The sequence below is a fragment of the Panthera leo genome, chromosome B3, assembly GCF_018350215.1.
Source record: "Panthera leo isolate Ple1 chromosome B3, P.leo_Ple1_pat1.1, whole genome shotgun sequence".
Classification (NCBI taxonomy): Eukaryota; Metazoa; Chordata; class Mammalia; order Carnivora; family Felidae; genus Panthera; species Panthera leo.
The window spans coordinates 133,012,328-133,032,605 of record NC_056684.1 but is presented as its reverse complement, the minus strand read 5'-3'; the positions used below and the strand labels follow the sequence as shown (position 1 = coordinate 133,032,605).

Sequence of the window (20,278 nt, the reverse complement as noted above, 5' to 3'; positions counted from 1 at the left end):
TCGAACTTGAAAGGTAGTTATTTTCAGCCTGTGCTTAGTCACATCGGAGGTGATCTTTACAGCCTCTTGATACTTCTGTGATCCAAATGGCATTTTTAAGTTCACTGATACTTTGCAGAATGTCCCCATTAAGATCAAAATCGATTGTTGCTCTCTTATTTTCTCCATCTGAACTTCTGTAGCCTCTCCCTGGGAAGATGGCCTGGAGGAATTGTTTCCATAGAGACAAGGAATAAGATACTGATGTGTTGTGAGAGTATTTCCAGGATGTGGGGAAAGTAGGTTCTCAGGGGTATAGTATACCACACGGGACTCTATTTCGGGGTGATCAAGGGGCCACTTCCCCCAAGGCGACAGCTTCGCCTGGACCTTTGTTTCCTAGGGTGACCTCTTCATCTTCAGGTGAGGCAGACCCTTCCCTGCTCACAGCCCAGACCTCATCCTCCTTCTTGACCTCAGTACCTGGTAGGGGACGGATCAGACCTTGTCTCCTCCCCGGGAGTGGTCTGCAGCACCGCCCCCGCCCCCCCCAGGCTTTCCATTTCTTTCTGGAATGCATCCACCTCATTCCTTCCCTTTGCTGCCCCTTCCGGTGTTTGTCAACAGAAAACCCTCTGGGTGTTCCAGAGGGGACTATGTTAAAAATCTCTGTGTGTTGTGACCCGAGATGCTGTCATTCAGGAAATACTGATTGAAACCTACTCTGTGTCTCTGAAATGCCATTCCTTTGTATTCCCAGCCAAGAATGATTTAGAAGCCTTTAGAGTCGTTATTTCTCTCTGGGCAGAGCCAGACAGCAAAGAGAGCAAAGGTAATGCTGTTGCGACTCTGCCCTGGCAGCCTCTTGTGTGTCAGCAGCATTATGAGCTGATCTTCAGAGCAGGGGGGATGTTAGATGCCAGAAAGACTTGCCCTCGCTCTCATTTGATTCCATGCACATCTTGGCAGGAAGTCTGCCCACTCTCTAGTTGGTTCTGGGGGTACCGAAGGGTCTCGTCTCACAGTGGACTCTCTCTGCCCTTTTCTAAGGGGGGTCAGCACACAAGGCCGAGGCACCGTCCGCCGAGCCCAGCTGTCCAAACAAGACTTAGCCCGAGCCTCAGTGATGTCTGAGACTGACCCATTCAGAGCTGCAGCTTTGCTGTTGTTGCCAAGATTCGGCTGGAATAACCGGAGCGCTTTTGGATGAGTTAGGCTAAGCAAGGGCAGCCCACTTGTTTACCACATATGCTCGAAATTCTAGTTACAGTCATTTAATGGAATACTTGAACAGCTATGTCAGGTTAATTTCTGAGGTAGGCTGACTTCTTGGTAAGATGCCACTTAGCGTTGACAGTTTTTGCTTTATATTTTGAAGTTTTTTCCATCTTTGTGACACATGCACCTTTCAGTTTATGCATTTAAGCACTTTGATGCCATGCGGCGTTTGAAATGTTTACCTTCTGTACTTCCGAAAAGGTGGGCCGTGTAACTAGATGTCCCTTTTGTGCTTCACCTTCCTCTGCCCCACAGCCGAGAAGGGAATGCCGTCGCTGATACTGGGCACCGCTGCATCTGGCTTGAGGACGTTCAGGCTCTCACAGGGGAAACCTTCAGAACAGATAAGAAACCGGATCCTGCAAACTGGGAGTACAAGTCTCTCTACCGAGGAGATATAGCAAGGTATCGGTCATGGTGTCTTTCCTGATTTTCACTGGTGGGAAGTAACTTGTCTCCCCCCGCCCCCCTCGAGCCCTCTCTGCATCGTCTCTGTCTGCTCCCATCCCTTCTAGATTCCGGGGGGTGGCCCCCATTGCCGAGGTATTGACATATGTGTCTTATCTCTCACATTCTGAAATGAAAGCTTAAACCTTGAGGTCAGGATCCAGGTCTCCTTTGTAATAGGTTTTTAGTAAATATTTGTTGAACGAGTTACTCTACAAATACCTTGAAGTAAGTAATTGTGACAAACTATCCAGAAACCATTTGGTCTGATCTGTATGCCATTTTTTTTTTTTTTTTAATGTTTGTTTTTGAGAGAGCGAGAGACAGAGGGTGAGCAGGGGAGGGGCAGAGAGAGAGGGAGACACAATCCGAAGCAGGCTCCAGGCTCTGAGCTGTCAGCACAGAGCCCGACGCGGGGCTCGGACCCACAAACCATGAGATCGTGACCTGAGCTGAAGTTGGACTCTGAACTGATTGAGCCACCCAGGTGCCCCTGATCTATAAGTTATGGAGACTGTTATTTCTCTCTCCCCCACGTAAGCCGTTTAAAGAAAAAGACATTAAATAGTAACGACTTTTTCGAAACGTTTCCAGTGTACATCACCAGATAAAAAATGGGTGATGGTATTTGCTTCAGTAATTAGTTCATTAAACTTTTCTAGCCTGCCAATCAAAAATATTTAAATGCTTCTTAAATCCCTTAGACACTTAGTAGTTGTAGGACACTGTCGGGACACAAAGAACAGTGACACCCAATCTCTGTTCCCAAACAGCTTACAGGTAATGAAAATTGAAGGTAGAGAATATTGGAATATAAAGCCAAGGGGAGACCATTATCGTTCTTTATAAGCTGATTACTTTTTAAACTAAATGTCTGTTTCCATTACTTTGCTGCACCTCCCAATTTTCATGGTTGCCATTCATCATGACGTTATTCCTCACCACATAGGTGATTCCAACAAAGATTTCCTTTATGATGTGTTTATATCCATAAGATTTTAGTGCGTATTTATAGCTGCATACTGTCATGTCTGAGAGGCATGACTGTTCATATATTCATATATTTGTATTCATATATTTTTGAGTTATTTTCCTGCTCCTCAAAGTCTTGTTAGATTTTCCACGCCACAGATGTGGGAGGACCCAGCCAAAGATGGGGAGGCCAGCATGCACCGGCCCAGCCTGCTCTTTCACTCCCGTTAGCCTGTCTGACCCTCCAGCTGCTGTGTAAGGAGGGCCGCACTCTTCTTTTCCGAACGAGGAAAGCAACCTCAGACAGATTACGTAGCCTCCGGAGATCATACTGCCTAGAAGCAGCTTTTTTGGGAACCTGTGTTCCTCGAACCAGTAATATTCTTTTGCTGTCCCCAAGTAAAGATGGGCCTGGTTGTCTGGTAGGGTGTGTTCTAGATTGGGAAATGGACTTTGCCGTTTACTAATAATGGAATCCCAGGTGAATCCCTTACCCTGTCTGAGCCTCTGTTTCTTCATTTGTTAACTCCTGCTGGGTCTTGCACTCAGATATCAGAGATAATGGATATGAATTAGAAATCGGTTTGCAAAAATAAAGAGGCATTATTTATTAATAGATGAAAAGGGAAGAGTATTCACAGTGAGTGGCTCTTAAATCTGTGCTAATGAACGGCCCAGATCTTAGGAAGAGAGTAATGAGACAAGTATATTCATTTGAATTGCAAAGATACTATGGGAAGGGCTTGGGCATTGGTGTTATTTTCCAGTTAATTCCTAAAGTTTAGGGGAGGTAAGTCTTGACCGGATTAATGGCTGTACAGCTGTTAAATGTCCAGATCTCGGAAGGTATTGATCCCACAGCATTGTGAGTTGGTCAGAGAACAGGGGGTGTTTTGTCAGGCTGTGAATTTTCACACTTAGGGGCAGTGACAACTCAGGAGCATTGAGAGGACTTGGCTAGCACTGTCCTGTGAGGACCAGATGAGGGCTTGTGGGTATTTGGCTTGTGACAGCAGCATGGTCACTGTCTTTTAAGCTTTGCTGGACCGTCTTTGGAAGGTGGGTTGGCAACGTTCTGTGTAACTTGGGAAGGCAGAGCCAGGACCAATGAGTGGAAGTTCCAGAAAGATTGGGCTCAGTATCAGAGCAAATTTTCTCATCGTGGGAGCATCCCAGCAGTGACCTGGTGTGTGTTAGAGTATTGTAGTGAACGGGACCTAGGGTTTGTGTATAAGAGTCAGAATTACCTTCGGAAAATGCCTTAGGACTAACATCCTGGCTGTCAGTGAAGTTCAGCTCAGTTTTAATCCATTTTTGGAATGGATTGTTTCTTTGGCTGTATACCAGATGAAATAGTTGGCTTATGTTTAAGAGCCAAGTCTTATAAAATAATAATAACTTAAACTTATCTAGTCCTTATTATATGGCTAAGGACTTCAAATTTATAAACTTTTTTGATCGTCCCTGCTGTTCTATGACATGGGTACCATTATTTCCGTTTCACAGATGAGGAAACTGAGGCACAGACAGGTTTTTGGTTTTTGTTTGAAATAGCTTGGTCAGGGTCATCTTGTTAGTAAATGGTGGGGTTGGAATGTGGACCCAGGTGACTGCCACCATGAGAGCCATGTGTGAATTGAAGTCACTGAAAGAAAGGCAAATTTATTATTGCACAGCTCACTCTGGGACTCAGAGCCACTCAGTGGATTCAGGGCAGAATTATATGCTTGATTTAAATATATTCTTTTCCCATACCCTGTCCCTTTTTCTTTTCTTTCTTCCCTTCTCTTCCCTTCCCATCCCTTCCCTTTTCCTTATAGCTGAATTCATTTAAATTAAATGTCCATTGATATCCTTCACTGAATCTCCAATAATTCCTTCTGGAATTATTCAGGTAAGACCAGCTGACTATTTGATAAGGATTTTATAGGAAACATGCCTTCCTTTGGAGGAATATTGCATTAAATTACATCCTAGGTTTTGCCCAATTAAGATTCTATGACAAGTGATAAATTAGATAAAACCCAAATAGAAGGACGTTAATTTAAATGAGGGCTTACCCCTCCAGTGGGCCAATTTAAAGCTTTACAATAAAAATGATATTTGCTAAAACTAATGGTGTGGCAAAGTGCTTAAAGTAGGGAGGAAAGCCTGAAGCCATAATATCAACTATTTTTAACATTTATTTATTTTTGAGAGACAGAGCATGAGCAGGGGAGGGGCAGAGAGAGAAGAAGACACAGAATCCGAAGCAGGCTCCAGGCTCTGAGCTGTCAGCACAGAGCCCTACACGGGCCTCGAACCCACGAGCCTTGAGATGATGACCTGAGCCGAAGTCGGACGCTTAACCGACTGAGCCTCCCAGATGCCCCTAATATCAACTATTTTTTTTATAAATTATTATTATTATTTTTACATTTATTTTGTTTTTGAGAGACAGAGACAGAATGTGAGCAGGGGAGGAGCAGAGAGAGAGGGAGACACAGAATCAGAAGCAGGCTCCAGGCTCCGAGCTGTCAGCACAGAGCCCGACGCGGGGCTCGAACCCACGAACTGTGAGATCATGACCTGAGCCAAAGTCGGACGCTTAACCGACAGAGCCTCCCAGATGCCCCTAACATCAACTATTTTTAAAACTATTTTCACATATCTGAAAGTAGGCACTTGATATATATCAGTAAGATTCTTTTTTTTCTCCTTTATCATTTTCATCTGTTATAAAGTGCAGCTCTTAAAATCGGTTTTACAAAATGCACTTTAACGTCAGAAAACTCTGTAAACATTTTTCAAGAGATTATGTGAATGTCGTAATACCGTTCATTTTTAGTGAAAACAAAATAGTCATGAAGGGGAGACCTTAAAATTGTTTTGACCACTATATGGACTAGGCTGGGGAGAGACCATCAGGAAGTAACCTAGGAGGAGCCAGGGGAGACGATAAAGAGAACGGGCGTGTGTGAGCGGTGAGGGAGGCTTCACAGGCACCTGTTGACTATGGGGAGGCAAAGGAGCTGCTGGGCCTCGACCAGGAGATGGTGGAGACAGATTTTTCTGGAAGAGGACAGTAGACAGCGGCAGCTCTCTCCTCCTCATGCCGCTCCCCACAGCATTATGTTAACGAAAATTAAAAAAAAAAAAAAAAAAAAATACAGCATCAGTTGAAAGAAGCTCGTATTCCCACCCTCTGTGTTCTGCCATTAACATCTTGCTGCCCTCGCCTGATCACATATTTATCTGTTCGTCCGTCCTCTAACCCACCTTGTTCATTTGATGCCAGCATCAGTATGCTGCCCCCTCCATGCTTCAGAATGCATGTCATTAACTAGCATTCAAGATTTGTTTCATTTTTTTCTTTTGACTTAAAATTTGCATACAGTGTAACACACAAATCTTCATGATACACCTGTATAACCCAGCCCCCTATGAAAATATAGAACATTAACGTGACCCCGGAATGTCTCCTCATGCTCTTTTCCATTCAGTCCACTCCCCATCTCCCCAGGGGCAGTTGCTGTTCTGATTTCTTCCCCATCATTAACTAGTGTTGCCTGTTCTGGAATTCCGTCTAAATGAAATCATGGAGTCTGCACCCTTTCGTGTCTGGCTCCTTTCACTCAGTGTGATGTTTTGGAGATTCAGCCACATTGTGGCATTTATCGGTACTTCGTTGCTTTTCGCTGCCGGTCGTCTTCTGTTGTGTGGCCATACCGTTGTTTATCTGTTCTTTCATTGCTGAGCGTCTGGACTCTGCAGTATTTGGCTGTTATGAATAGAGCCACTGAGAATATTTGAGCACAAGTCTTTGTGTAGAAATGCAGTTTCCTTTTTCTTGGGTGAATACCTAAAATAGAATCGCTGGGTCACAGTTGGTAAGTCTAAGTTTAGTTTATAGACCTTTCCCCGAAGTGATTGTACCAACTCACATTCTCACTAACAGCACATGAGAGTCAGTGTTTAATTTTAGCAGTTCTGGTGGGTATGCTGTGTATCTCGTAGTTTTAACTTGCGTTTCCGTCATGACTAATGGTGTTGAGCAGTTCTGCGTGTGCTTATTGGCCATTCATGTCCTCTTTGGTGAATTCCTTCCAGATCTTTTGCCCATTTTTCACTTGACTGTTTGTATAACATGCGTACAGAAAAGTGCACACTTTCCCTTAGCTTTTGTGCAGATACTCGGTGGTCCTGTGTTTGGAATTCTGGGGACACCTACATGTCCCATAAAAGCATTTTAGAACCCAGACTCTTTTCCCCTAGAGTAGAAACTAGCCAAATGTAACTTTGTCCAACATACTTTTGTTTCAGGACTAAAACTACAATTTTAGCCCTCTCCATTTTCTTCTTAAGTGGAGATGCAGGCCCACATTGAAGACAAGGGACTGGTCTAGGAGACAGATGACACATTATCACCCAGGGTTTCAGTGTCCTTAGCAATAGTGTAAAAGGGGATGAGGATTTCTCCCTTGCCTGGGTATGTATGATTGTGATGATCAATGACAAAACGTGTGGGGCAGTACTTTACAAAGCTCCAGGAAAATAGAAATTACTGGAGGACAGGCATGATCTTAAATTCATGAGATGTTAACAAAGAATTGAAGTGTTTAGGGGAATAAGTCAAACACAGAAAAAGTTAATTGCTAATTCTCATATTTCTCTAAATAGAAACAGTTTGAAGGTGAGGTGAATTTGAATACATGCAGTTAACTTGTCTAACGAGAGCTGAGGTCTGCTGAGCTGAGCCTTCGCCTGTGCAGAGGCCGTGCACATAACGCCCTCGGTGTCTTCTTTTCTTTTTCAAATATAAGATACAAGAGGAAAGGAGACTCCTGCCTTGGCATTAACCCTAAGAAGCAGTGCATATCCTGGGAGGGGGCTGCCACAGAAAAGAAGCACTCACACAAGCATGTCGAGCGCTATTTCACGAAGAAGAGCGTGGGACTGATGAACATTGACGGAGTCGCCGTTGGCGGTAAAACCGAACCTCCCTCATCTGAGCCGGTCTCATTTATCCCAGTGAAGGCCTCGGATGATATGGCTCCTCCTGTTACGACCTGGTTGAACCCTCTGGGGATTTACGATCAGTCCACCACGCAGTGGTTACAAGGACAGGGTCCTTCAGAGCAAGAATCAAAGCAGCCAGACTCACAGACAGACAGAGAGCATGCCCTGCTCAAGGCCAAGGTGGAGGAGTTTAACAGGAGAGTTCGGGAGAATCCCCGGGATATTCAGCTGTGGATGGCATTTGTTGCTTTTCAGGTAAGTGTCGCCGTCCCAGTTCTCTTACCGGAGTGACTGTCCTAGTTTGGGGAAAACAGATTTGCTGTGCCGCGGTTTTCAAGCCCCTGGGAGGAACCCTGGCACTGGGCGTTTGAGGATGATTAGACTGGAGCCCTCGCCCTGAACTTGGTCAGACTGAATAAATGCAGTGTGGGGTAGCGCGTGCTCCCGGGCAGAACTTGGGGGTGGGATGAGGGAGTGACCTGCTACTAGGGAGTGAGAAAGGGCTTCCAGAAGAAGGTAAAATCTGACCCGAATCTGGAAAGAAGAGTAGACGTTCACCAGGCAGGGAGATGTACCCGCGAGGTATAGACAGCGCGCAAAACACGCAGAATCCAGGGGAGAAGGTGGTGTTCGCACCATTCCCTGGTCAGAGCTGTGCTGCTCCCGTCCTAAAGTACATGGCTTTGTCTTCGTCCTACTTCTCTGTTGCTGAACCACGTGTACAATTATCCTATTTTGCCTCACATTTGGCTGTTTTATTGGTAAAGTTGGCTCTTGGGAAGCAGTTTCCAAGATACTGCATCCTGGCTATTGATACGTGATCGAAGTTTGAAATGCCAGAGCGTAGACAGGGAAATAAACGCAAGATCAAACGTATCAGGTGACACAGATGCCCCAGTAGCAGAGTTTCCACTCAAAACAAAAACAAAACAAAACACTGATAAATGCTTATCAAGAAAGCAGGACTAATGATTGATTCTGAGAGGTGACGGGCGGTGCGGCCCGGAAGGGCTGTGAGCGTCTCTGTCCCGGCGGTGAGCGTTTGAGGCTCCCCTGCTGCCGTTCGCATTTGTTAACTTGATGTTTTTGTCTGGAGGACGAGGTCATGAAGAGCCCTGGCCTGTATGCCGTCGAGGAAGGAGAGCAGGAAAAGCGGAAGCGGTCTCTGAGGCTCGTTCTGGAGAAGAAGCTGGCCATCCTGGAGCGGGCCATCGAAAGCAACCAGAGCAGCGTGGACCTGAAACTCGCCAAGCTGAAGCTCTGCTCCGAGTTCTGGGAGCCCTCCGCCCTGGCCAAAGAGTGGCAGAAACTGATCTTTCTGCATCCCAACGATACAGCCCTGTGGCAGAAATACCTTTTATTCTGCCAGAGCCAGTTTAGCACCTTTACGGTGTCAAAAATTCACGGTCTGTATGGCAAGTGCTTGAGCACCTTGTCTGCTGTGAAGGACGGCAGCATCTTATCGCACCCCGCCCTGCCGGGCACCGAGGACGCCATGTTTGGTAAGAAGCCGAGGACCAGATCCCTTTGTCCGGGGGGAGCTCTCCTTGCTTTCGGCTTTCGTCAGAAATGAACATTTAGTTTTGCTTTACTTTAGAAGTGTCGACACGGATAGAACTGATTTAAACAAAAAAGTATTGGAATTCCTTGTGATTACCACAGATGTTCCCCTTTCCAGCTTCTTGGTCGGGGGTGGGGGTGGTGGGGTGGGCATTAGAGCCAGTAAAGTTAGAGAAGTATCACTGGTGTGGAAGTTCCAGCCTTTCTGCTTATTAACCGAGGAAACCTAGAGAAGTCTGGAATGTTCTGGCTGTCCGTGACCTTCTCTGTGGAGGTGCTGGTCTGGCCGTCTCCCCCGTTCTAGGATCTCAGGCTGTGGTGTTCAGGGGGAAGCCCAAGTTGACTGGAGGTCGTTGTGTAAATGCAGTTCTTTTTTTTTTTTTCTTTTTTAATCTTTATTTGAGAGAGAGAGAGAGAGGAACAGAGGGAGAGGGAGACACAGAATCTGAAGCAGGCTCCAGGCTCTGAGCTGTCAGCACAGAGCCCGACGCGGGGCTCAAACCCACAAACTGCCGAGTTCATGGAATTCATGACCTGAGCCGAAGTTGGATGCTTAACCGACTGAGCCACCCAGGCGCTCCCCTCTTTTTAATGTTTATTTTTGAGAGAGAGACAGAGCGTGAGTGGGGGGAGGGGCAGAGAGCGGGGAGACAGAATCGGAAGCAGGCTCCAGGCTCCGAGCTGTCAGCCCAGAGCCCAACACAGGGCTTGAACCCACAAACTGTGAGATCATGACCTGAGCCGAAGTCGGACGCTAAACCGACTGAGCCACCCAGGCGCCCCTGCATAGCAGCAGCTCTTACTTTGCTGTTAACAGTTCTGGTGTGTCCCACAGGAGGCTAGAATATAAACTGTGTCCAGTAGTGAGCTACCGAAGGCAGCATGTGAAGCAGGAGCTGGAGAATATCACTCTTGACTCGAACCCTGGGTTTGCCCTTCCCTGGTGACCTTGCCTGTTCCTGAACCTGGTTGAGTGCCAGTTTCTCCCTCAGCACCAGTGGTACAGTACTTGTTTGGGAGGGTTATTGAGCACATTACCTGCACATTGCCTGAGACAGCTCAGTGTGTGGCACACAGCAGGCATTTATTTGATCAAAACCTTGCTATTTCTGTTACCTTCCAAAGATAGAAATATATTGCTCCAGAAATAATAAGCACTTGCCACGCTGACATAGAGTCTCATGTTTGATACTGTTCGCGGTATATGCTCATATAGCTTAATAGTATCTAGTAAATGGAGTTGTACCACAGTTGAGACAAACCAACGTCTTCGAACATGGAACCCTGATTTGCTTACAGCTGACTCTGTAGAGATGATGAACGCTGCCGATGGTTACTGCCATCTAGCTTTCGGCACACTTCTCTGCTTTCTGATGACAATCTACATCATCCTTTCCCGAGAATTTTTCGTGGCATAATGAGCTTTGAATATTTGATTAACTGGTCAGACCAACCTTTTGCCTTCTTTTCCTATAACATATGTAGTTTTTGTCAGTATTTGTATTCCACAATGATTTCAAAAAAAATTGGGATAAATGTACATCATTTGATTACAGTACCATTGTGAATCCTTTTAATAAGGACATGTGTTATTACGGCTTTGAAATTACCACAATAACTAAATTTGGAGAAAAGATATTCTTGGCGTGGAAATGCACATTTTTGTTTATTTTTTATTTATTTTTAGAAAGAGTGTGGGTGAGTGTGCACAAGGAGGGTAGGGGGCGGGGGGAGAGGGGAAGAGGGGCAGGGGGAAGGGCATAGGGTGACGAGAGAGAGAGAGAGAGAGAGAGAGAGAGAAAGAGAGAGAGAGGGAGGGAGGGAGGGAAGTGGAGGGAGAGAGAGAGAGAGAGGGAGGGAGGGAAAGAGGAAGGGAGGGAGGGAGGGAAGGAGAGAATATCTCAAGCAGGTTCCATGCTGAGCACAGAGCCCGATGTGGGGCCCGATCCCATGACCCTGGGATCATGACCTGAGCCAAAATCAAGAGTCGGAGACAACCGACTGAGCTACCCAGGAGCCCCAGAATGCATGCTTTAGAAGCTGTGTTCTTTCCCTTTGATGCTGTTAACCAGGAGTCTCCCTTCTCTCCCCGTTTTCAGGTCTCTTTCTTCAGCAATGCCACTTCCTGCGGCAGGCTGGTCACTCTGAGAAGGCGGTCTCTCTGTTCCAGGCCATGGTCGACTTCACCTTCTTCAAACCTGACAGTGTGAAAGACCTGCCCACCAAAGGACAGGTGGGGGTTCTGGTTGCGTGACCCACCTCCCTCTCTCCTCCCTCTCCCGTTCTTCTCTCTTCTGGGGGCAAGTGTGGATCCTGGGACATGGTACTGGTATTTTTCAAATATCCTGTCCTCCTTTGTATCAGTCTTGCTGAGAATTACTTTTCAGAGTGTTGTGGTGATCCAAGGAAAATTCCATAATGAAGGTGGTGAAACATGGAGAGATGAAGGATTCCCCCCCCATATAAAGACTCACCATGTCCCCCCTTTTTTCTTAGGAGCTTTGTTTCAGTGCTCATTGTCCTCACCAGGCAGAGAAACAATTGTTACGCCTCTGAAGTCACATCTTACTCTGTCCTACCTTCGTGCATTTGAAATTTGGTCTTACGTCATTTCCCCAGTTAACATTTCCACCACCTAAGATCTTCGTGGGAATTGCAAACGCTGTTACTTGGTGGTGGTTTATCAACACACGTCCTAATGGGGGACCTGTTATCATTTAGGTGACACATGAACGTTGCCCATATTTGTGATGTTGAAGCAGTAAAAACATCCTACCACAGAGCCGTATAAGAAAGCCTTCCTTTCCCTTTTTCCTTGGAAGAAATCTGTTTCCTGCTTTGCGAAGGGGCTCTGGTGGAAGATGGGTAGGATAGCTGAATTTATGGTGAACTTAAACAGAGGTCTTGAGAGGCTGAGGTCTCCATCTTGTGGAATGTCTGTGAATTGCATTTGAAGACTATTTTTATCATCATTATTTTGATCTGTTTTTTCCTAGGCAAAATTGGGTTAAAGAATATTGCTTAATATTAGTATAACTGATTAGCAGTATGATAAGCCAGATAACAACATTATTTTAAGACATGCTTTGCTATTTTAGGAATATGGCGTGCCGTAGACGTGAGTCTTAGCTGACTGCGGGGCACAGGGTGTGTGCTTGTGGGGGCAGGATCGGAATGGCCCTCATCGCTGCCCTTTGCTGACACTCGCTGTCTGTGATGAGGGCAGCGACTTGTGGGGAGGGCCCTGCCCGGGACTGTGAAGCGTCAAGAGCCACTCGCCCAGAGTGTCCACTGTTGCACACTCTGGAGATTTTAAATATTAGTAGCACATGTAGTCTCAAAGCACTTGCAAAGCACTCAAGCACTTTGAAATAAGGGTTTTTCTTTGATGACGTACCTTATCTTTATAACTGAGAGACATCGTTACCATACACGGCATAACATCAAAGAAGCAGAGTCTGGTCTGTTTCAATGGGATGAATAAATTGGTTATAACCGTCACACTTAAAAAAAAAAAAGATACACTTCTTTTTCTTGAGTGACTTTCTTCGATCCCTCCTGTAAGAACAAGACCCGTGGAGAGGGGGGTGGTCTTCCCAGCTCCCCTTCCTGACGCGGCCAATGGGCCCTTGGTGTGGGGACCCAGCCCTCTTCCCGGTGTGTGTGGTGCTCCTCCAGGCTCAGGCTGGACGGTCCTGCGGCTCCTGGGCTGTGTGGACCACCTCGTCCTCTTCAAAATGTTTCTTATAAAAGCTTCCATTGAGCAAGTCGTTGGTTCACTTTTAAAGTCCTTATTGTCAGCTGATGAGACGATTGCTCTCCTGTTCGTGGCTGTGATCACTTCTCTTCCACGGGGAATTACTGCACTGAACTGGGGTCCACACACAGCAGACCTAATGCCCCAAACGCATGAGAGCTGAGGTGTGATCCCAGGGCCTGGCTTTAACACGCAGGCCATTTTCTTCACCGGATGCCTGCCATGTGCCATTCTCTGCCGACAAGCGTTTATTGAGTCCCTACTATGTATTGGGCACTGTGCCAGTTAGGAACACAGAGTTGAGAGGTCATGCCATCAGGAGCTCCCAGGCTGTCCTGTTGAAACTGAATCAATCCCCTTCCCCACAGAAGGTCTGGAAAGCAACATGATTTCAGGTATTCAGGGGCCCAGTGGCTTTAAGGGAACTGGCAGGGTCACTGTCCCCAGTTAGACTGTTCTACAGCAGGGTCAGAGCTGGGAAACCGTTCCTCTCCCACTCCGCTGGAGGCCCTTCTCGGTGACCACGGCTGGTCTTTTTGCCACTGGTTCTCAGAAGTGGTAGCTCGTCACTTTTTGCCGTATTGTGTTCGTTGTAAGTCACTGGGTCCAGCCCATGCTCAGGGGTGTGAAAGCCACAGGGCAGGGGTCAGGGTCCTGGGGGGCTATTTTGGAGGCTGCCCACCACACTACGTAATTATTTTTTTCTATTTTGGGGATGTATCCCATATCTACTAGGACGACTGATGGCGAGCAAGATTTCTGCCATAAGCCCCTCTTACGCCAGTCAGAACGCACTCTGCTCAGTGACTCAGCAGTTTTGTACAACTTAGGCTAACCTCCATGTTTTCAACCTGAACAGGTGGAATTCTTTGAGCCCTTCTGGGACAGTGGGGAGCCCCGGGTTGGCGAGAAGGGCGCCCGAGGCTGGAGAGCGTGGATGCACCAGCAGGAGCGGGGCGGCTGGGTGGTCATCAGTCCAGGTAAGGCGCCTCTCAGGATGCGTATGCCTCCGCCTTTTTCTTCTGGAATGTGTTTTTGTATCTTCATGATTATTTCTTTATATGTGTAAGCTGTTTATTAGTCCTGAAGAACATTGTATGTCAAAAATACATTAAGTGGTTGCATTTGGAGAATAGACTGTCCCCTCACCCTTAGGGTCTTTCACTCAACCCCCCAGGCCTTTGGAGGGTTCGCATTTCTTTCCAAGGGCAGTAATTTTCATTTTTCCTTTTATAAGGTTGCTCCTGAAGAAGTAATCTTGTTACTAATCCCCCCTCTCCCTGCCCCATTTAGTGTGTACTTAAGTCAGTCTTTCTCTTTCCTTGGCAGTGGACAGACCAACAAATCCTTTGACAAACACTTGCCTGTTTAGGAATACTATGAAATATTAACTAGCATTTGTGTAACTCATTCTAAGTGACCCCAAAGCACGTTCCAGATTTACACCCTAAGACACCACTGTCCAATAGAAACATAATTCAAGCCACAAAAATAACTTTACATTTTCTAGGAGCCACATTGAAAAGGTAAAATGGTGGGGCGCCTGGGTGGCTCAGTCGGTTAAGCGTCCAACTTTTGCTTTCGGCTCAGGTCATGGCCTCATGGTTTCGTGGGTTTGAGCCCCTCATCGGGCCCCATGCTGACAGTGCGAAGCCTGCTTGGGATTTCTCTCTCCCTCCCCCTCTCTCAAAAAAATAAATAAATAAACATAAAAAACTAAAAATAATAATAAAAAGGTAAAATGGTGAAATTAATGGGAATATATTTTGTTTAACCCAGTGTGTCAAAACCTTAATATTTCAACATGTAACTAATAATTTAAACATTGAGATAGTTTGCATTTTTTTTTTTCATACAAGCTCTTTGAAGTCTGGTGTGTATCTTAGACTTTCTAGCACATTTCAGTTCAGACTTGCCACTTCCAAGGGCCCCGTAGCCGCATGTGCACGGCTGTCATACTGGCCAGTGCAGCTCTCAGCTCCTTGGGATTTCACACCCTGGTTTTGTTGAAAGTGCAAGGGGTCCCCTCCTCACACACGTCACCCTTCTGGCCGCGGCGTCTTCACCTGAGGAACGAAAACTCTGGATTAGCCTCGGTCAGTGTGGCTATGCAGCGCTCCAGGCCGGGCGGCCTGTCTGGCCCTTCAGGTGCCCGGAGCAGCTTTGCTGGGGGCAGCGCCATCAGGGAAGGTCACGCTCGTTTGGCTCAGCATCTTTGACTCTCCCGGAGTGTTCTCTCCCAAAGAGAACTGGAAACCTTCTTCAGGCTCGCCAGGGGTTCCTAGATGAAGAAAAATGACCTGCAGGGCAAAATGTTTGTAGGTGTTACCCTCTTAAGCCAGTGAGTCTGCAAGACCCATGAAGGACCAGAAAATGGAAGTCTTTCTGGTGGTAACTTCTCTTTGAGTTACCAGCTCAGCATGCCTCTCTGTGTTTCGGCTGCTTTTTTGTTTTTGTTTTAATGGGCAAGACTCTTAAAGTGCATGGAATTTATGTTCTAAGGTTTACCATGTTCTGTGAGAAGAAAGAATTCTCACAGCAGTGTCCAGGGACCAAGTTAGCATTACTTCTCTGAAAAGTGCTCAAAGGCCCAACAGTTACTCATAATCAGATGTGGAGTTTGTTTTCCCAGAAAGATAATGCAAGTGGTAAAACCTTGATTTTTAATGTCAAGTTACGGACATAAGTTGGCGTTTCTGTTACGGAGAATCTTCTATTGAGTTAAGTGAATTTAGTGGGACCCTTCCAGAAAACCAACAGGATGAGAAGAAAGGCTGACCGTTTCTTGTTTCCAGAAAAATGAAATGATAACTATTCTTTGTTTTTGCTTTATTTTTAAGTTTTCTTGTCCATCTTGACAAGGTCAGCATTTAGAGTGTAGTTGGTATTTATCATTGATTCTGAGGTGTTTTTTCTTCATACATCACAGCTCATTTCTTCTCTCTCACCCTCACTTTCTGTTAGTCTGTGTTGTTACGTATTTATATATGTCTTTCCAAAACCATGTAATCTTCTGAATTTCTAATGTAATAAGTTCAGGTATCTAAGTCTGATGTGTGACTCACAGGTGATTTCTCTTAATGGTGAGAAGTTTTCAGTGTGGTTAAAGCATTACCTTAAATGTAAGTCTTTAGAAGAAGGTGATAGTTAAATTTTACCTTTCTTTGATAACTCAGAAGAGTGTTTAGATAGAATATTGAGTTTATTTTATTTATTTATTAAAAAAAATTTTTTTTAACATTTTTATTTCTGAGAGACAGCATGAGTGGGGGAGGGACAGAGAGAGAGGGAGACACAGAATCCCAAGCAGGCTCCAGGCTCCGAGCCGTCAGCACAGAGCCCAATGCGGGGCTCGAACCCACAAACTGTGAGATCATGACCTGAGCCAAAGTCGGACGCTCAACCGACTGAGCCATAGATAGAATATTGAGTTTAAAATGCAAATGTAGAGGGGCGCCTGGGTGGCTTAGTTGGTTGAGCATCTGACTTGGGCTCAGGTCATGATCTCACGGTTTGTGAGTTCAAGCCCCACATTGGGCTCTGTGCTGATAGTGTAGAGCCTGTTTGGGATTCTCTCTCTCTCTCTCTCTCTCTCTCTCTCTCTCTCCATCCTCCACTCGCACTCTTTCTCTCAGAATAAATAAATAAACTTTAAAATGCTAATGTACACGTCATGCCTTTAAATTCTCTGGAGTTCTTGTTACTCATTTATTTTGAAATAGAGATTCACAGGAAGTTGGAAAATACACAGGGAGGTTTTGTGCCCCCTCCCCCCACCCCAGGGCCCACCAGCGACTGTGCAGTCGCACAGCCTGGAAGTGACCCTGGGGCGGTCTCCTGTGTGCGTGCGTGCGTGTGTGAGTGCCCGTGTGCACCCGCGCATCTCATGGCTTGACGAGCTCTCATTTGCTTGCGTGTTTGGTGCTGTGCAGCCTAATCGCAGGCATGGCTTCCTGTAACCACCCCCGCTGTCGGAGAACGATTCGTCACCACCGGGCTCCCTGATGCTGTGCCTGGTAGCCATGTCCGCCCCCACGCCCACCTCGGAGGACCACTGATCTGCCCTCCACCTCTGTTATTATGTTGTCACGTTATTTTACATGTTAGATATGTGGAATCATAGGGTGTGTGACTTTTTAAAACAATTTCCTGTTGTAAAATATATACAAAGTTTACCACTTAAAAAACATTTTTAAATATACGGCTCAGTGGCATTAACTACATGCACACTCTTGTGCAACTGTCTTCACCTCTGTCCATCTCCTCAACCTCCTCATCTTGCCCAGCTGGCACTCTGTACCCATTAGGCAGTGACTCCCCATTCCTCTCCCCACCCCTGCCCCCACGGCCACCATGCTATTTCCTGTCTCTGAATTTGACTATCTTAGGAACCTCAGATAAGTGGGATCAGACAGTACTTGTTGTGTTGTGACTGGCTTATTCCACTTAGCATAATGTCTTCCAGGTTTGTCCAACGTGTAGCATGTGTTAGTACCTCCTTTTTTTTTTTTAATTAAAAAATTTTTTTTTTACTGTTTGTTTTTGAGAGAGAGAGACAGGACATGAGCAGGGGAGGGGCAGAGAGAGAGGGAGACACCGAACTCAAAGCAGGCTCTAGGCTCAGAGCTGTCAGCACAGAGCTCAATGAGGGGCTCAAACTCACAAACCGTGAGATCATGACCGGAGCTGAAGTCAGACGCTCAACCGACTGAGCCACCCAGGCGGCCCTCAGTACCCACTTTTTAAGTCTGAATGGCATCCACATTTTATTTATCCGTTCACCTGTCCACGGACACTTGGGTTGCTTCACCTTTTGCAGCTGTGAACATGGAGTACACGTGTCTCTGAGAACCTGCTTAGAGTTCTTCTGCACGTGTGCCCAGAAGTGGCAATGCTGGATCATGCGGTAGTTTTAAAAACTTCTCCGAGGCACCGCTATGTTGTTCTCCAGAGCACTGCACCATCTTCTGTTCTCCCCAACCTGGGCACAAGGGTTCCAGTTTCTTCACATCCTCACCAACATTTGTGTTCTGTGTGACTTCTTAAGATTGACTTTTTTTTTCACCTAGCATCATTCCCCTGAGATCCGTCTGAATTGTTGCACGCGTCCATAGTGTATTCACATTTACTGTGAATAGTAGGTGTAGACGAATCAGCTCGTTTCACCTACTACTGCGGGACATTTGGAGTGTTTGCAGGGCTTGGCCACTGTGGATAAAGCTGCCGTGGGTGTTAGCGTGCAGGTGTTAGTGTGTACGTAGATTTTCATTTTTCTGGGATCAGCACCAAAGACTGTAGTTGCCAGGTCTTTGAATAAGTGCGTGTCTAATTTTATAAGAAACTGCCAACTGTTTTCTGCGTGGCTGTACCAATGTATATATCCTGTTTGTTTATTTTTAAATACTGAACTTTTCTCCTCTTCCATTCTGCATGTTCAGGATTAGGAAACAAAATGAAAGTACAGGATAATCTTGAATTACCTTTTTTTGAGAAGTAGACACCGGTTGTAGTCATAAGGCCACTGGCTGAAAATTCTGGTGGCTTTAGAAAGGCTGAACCAGGGCTGTCATTAAATATCATTTAGCGTTCTAGAACTGTGTTGTCCAAATACGTAGGCACTAGCCACATGTGACCATTTTATTTATTCTGAGAGAGAGCGAGCGAGCAGGGAAGGGGCAGAGAGAGAGAGAGTGGGGAAAGGGAGAATCCCAGGCAGGTTCCACGCTGTCAGCGGCAGAGCCCGATGTGGGGCTCAAACCCATGAACCGTGAGATCATGACCTGAACCGAAACCGAGAGCCAGACGGTTCCAGACACATAACCGACTGAGCCACCCAGGTGCCCCCACATGTGGCCATTTTAATTAAAATGAAATAAAAAATTTAGTTCTGGTATCAGCTACATTTCAGGGGCCCAGTAAGTCACGTGGCTGGTTGCTACCGTATTAGACACATGGGTACATATTATGTCATTATCACAGAAAGTCCTCTTGGGCAGTGCTGTTCTATAATGTGCGTATTCCCATTTTAATTGCTATGATAGCATTAAAAATCATCTCATTTCATTGGCTAATCTTCCAGGGAGTTTTGGGGATTTGACGGATGATAGCAGAGTCCCTCGGTGCCTCTGAGTCCCTGAGTGTCCCAGAAGGCTGGGCCTGGGTCTTACTCATCATGGCATCCCAGGGCCCCCCACAGCAGCTGGCGTAGCAGAGCGGTTGGGTGTCCGTGACTGGTGAGGGGGGCTAAAAGTCCCGTTCTTGTCTAGATGATGATGATGATGAGCCAGAAGATGAGGACCAGGAAATAAGAGAGAAGAGCCTGCCCAGGTGGCAGATCTGGCTTGCCACCGAGCGGTCCCGAGACCAGAGGCACTGGCGGCCGTGGCGCCCTGATAAGACCAAGAAGCAAACCGAGGAAGACTGTGAGGATCCAGAGAGACAGGCAGGTCCCCCGGCCCAGGAGGGAGGCCGGCCTTGGGGTCTCTGCCTTCTCCCCGTTCCCCTGGGGTCTGGTCACCTGAAAGAAGCTTGCTGAGCTCACTGTCTGAGCACGCGCCTGGCTTGGGAGATGTTAGCTTTTGCTCCTGTTTCTGTCTGTGGGAACCTCCTGGGCCACTGGTGACGTGGGAGCTTGGAGGAACTTGACCAGGTAGTTCCTGTCCCCAGGTAAGGAGGGCAGGCTTCCCCGGAGACTGTCTTCCAGGTTATTCAGTTACTTTTTCACACAGAAGCCTGAGGACTCAGGGTTTTAAAACGTGGTATCGCCGTCCTAGATTCTTTAACCGTGTCCACTTTCCCCGCAGCACTCTGGGATCCTCAGAGGTACAGCAGATAGGTTTGATTCCAGAAGACAAGAGGACCTGGATGGAGAGGCCGTGTCGGGACAATCAGTGTACCGCTTGTCTTGCTGGGGAGGGAAGTAGCATTTACCGAGTCCCGGCTTACGTCTTGACTTACCGAGTCCTTGACTTAACGTCTCACGTTATCTCACTATCATCGAATGCCTTGGTCTGTGCTGCGCTGCGTCTAGTGACCAGCAGCTCTGACGATTTACATTAAAGGAAGAGATTCTATTTTGAGACCTGAAACTGACCCAGTTTCGTAAGACACCAACTATACTGCGTGGCTCACAGCATGTTCTAGGTACAGACCGGGGGGGTGTTTGCAGTGGCGAGGCTTGTGGGCTTCGGCCTGGTTTGTGGTCTGTGACCCTCACAACCTACCTGCCTTGAGGGTGGGGATTTTTGCCTGCTGCCGGGTCACAGTGCGTGGACGGTGCTTTTCTTG

The 20,278-nt window shown here is 46.6% G+C and overlaps 1 protein-coding gene across 3 annotated transcripts in view; it reads left to right on the top strand.

Moving 5' to 3' along the window:
- Positions 1-20,278, top strand: part of NRDE2 (NRDE-2, necessary for RNA interference, domain containing) — a 51,906-nt gene that overhangs the window by 17,535 nt on the left and 14,093 nt on the right. For all 3 annotated transcript variants that reach the window (XM_042944071.1, XM_042944070.1, XM_042944072.1), the window contains exons 4-9: positions 1,513-1,662; positions 7,479-7,929; positions 8,771-9,176; positions 11,334-11,467; positions 13,851-13,971; positions 19,258-19,433. In XM_042944071.1, the coding sequence (XP_042800005.1) occupies positions 1,513-1,662; positions 7,479-7,929; positions 8,771-9,176; positions 11,334-11,467; positions 13,851-13,971; positions 19,258-19,433 (1,438 nt within the window). The remainder of the gene's footprint in view (positions 1-1,512; positions 1,663-7,478; positions 7,930-8,770; positions 9,177-11,333; positions 11,468-13,850; positions 13,972-19,257; positions 19,434-20,278) is intronic.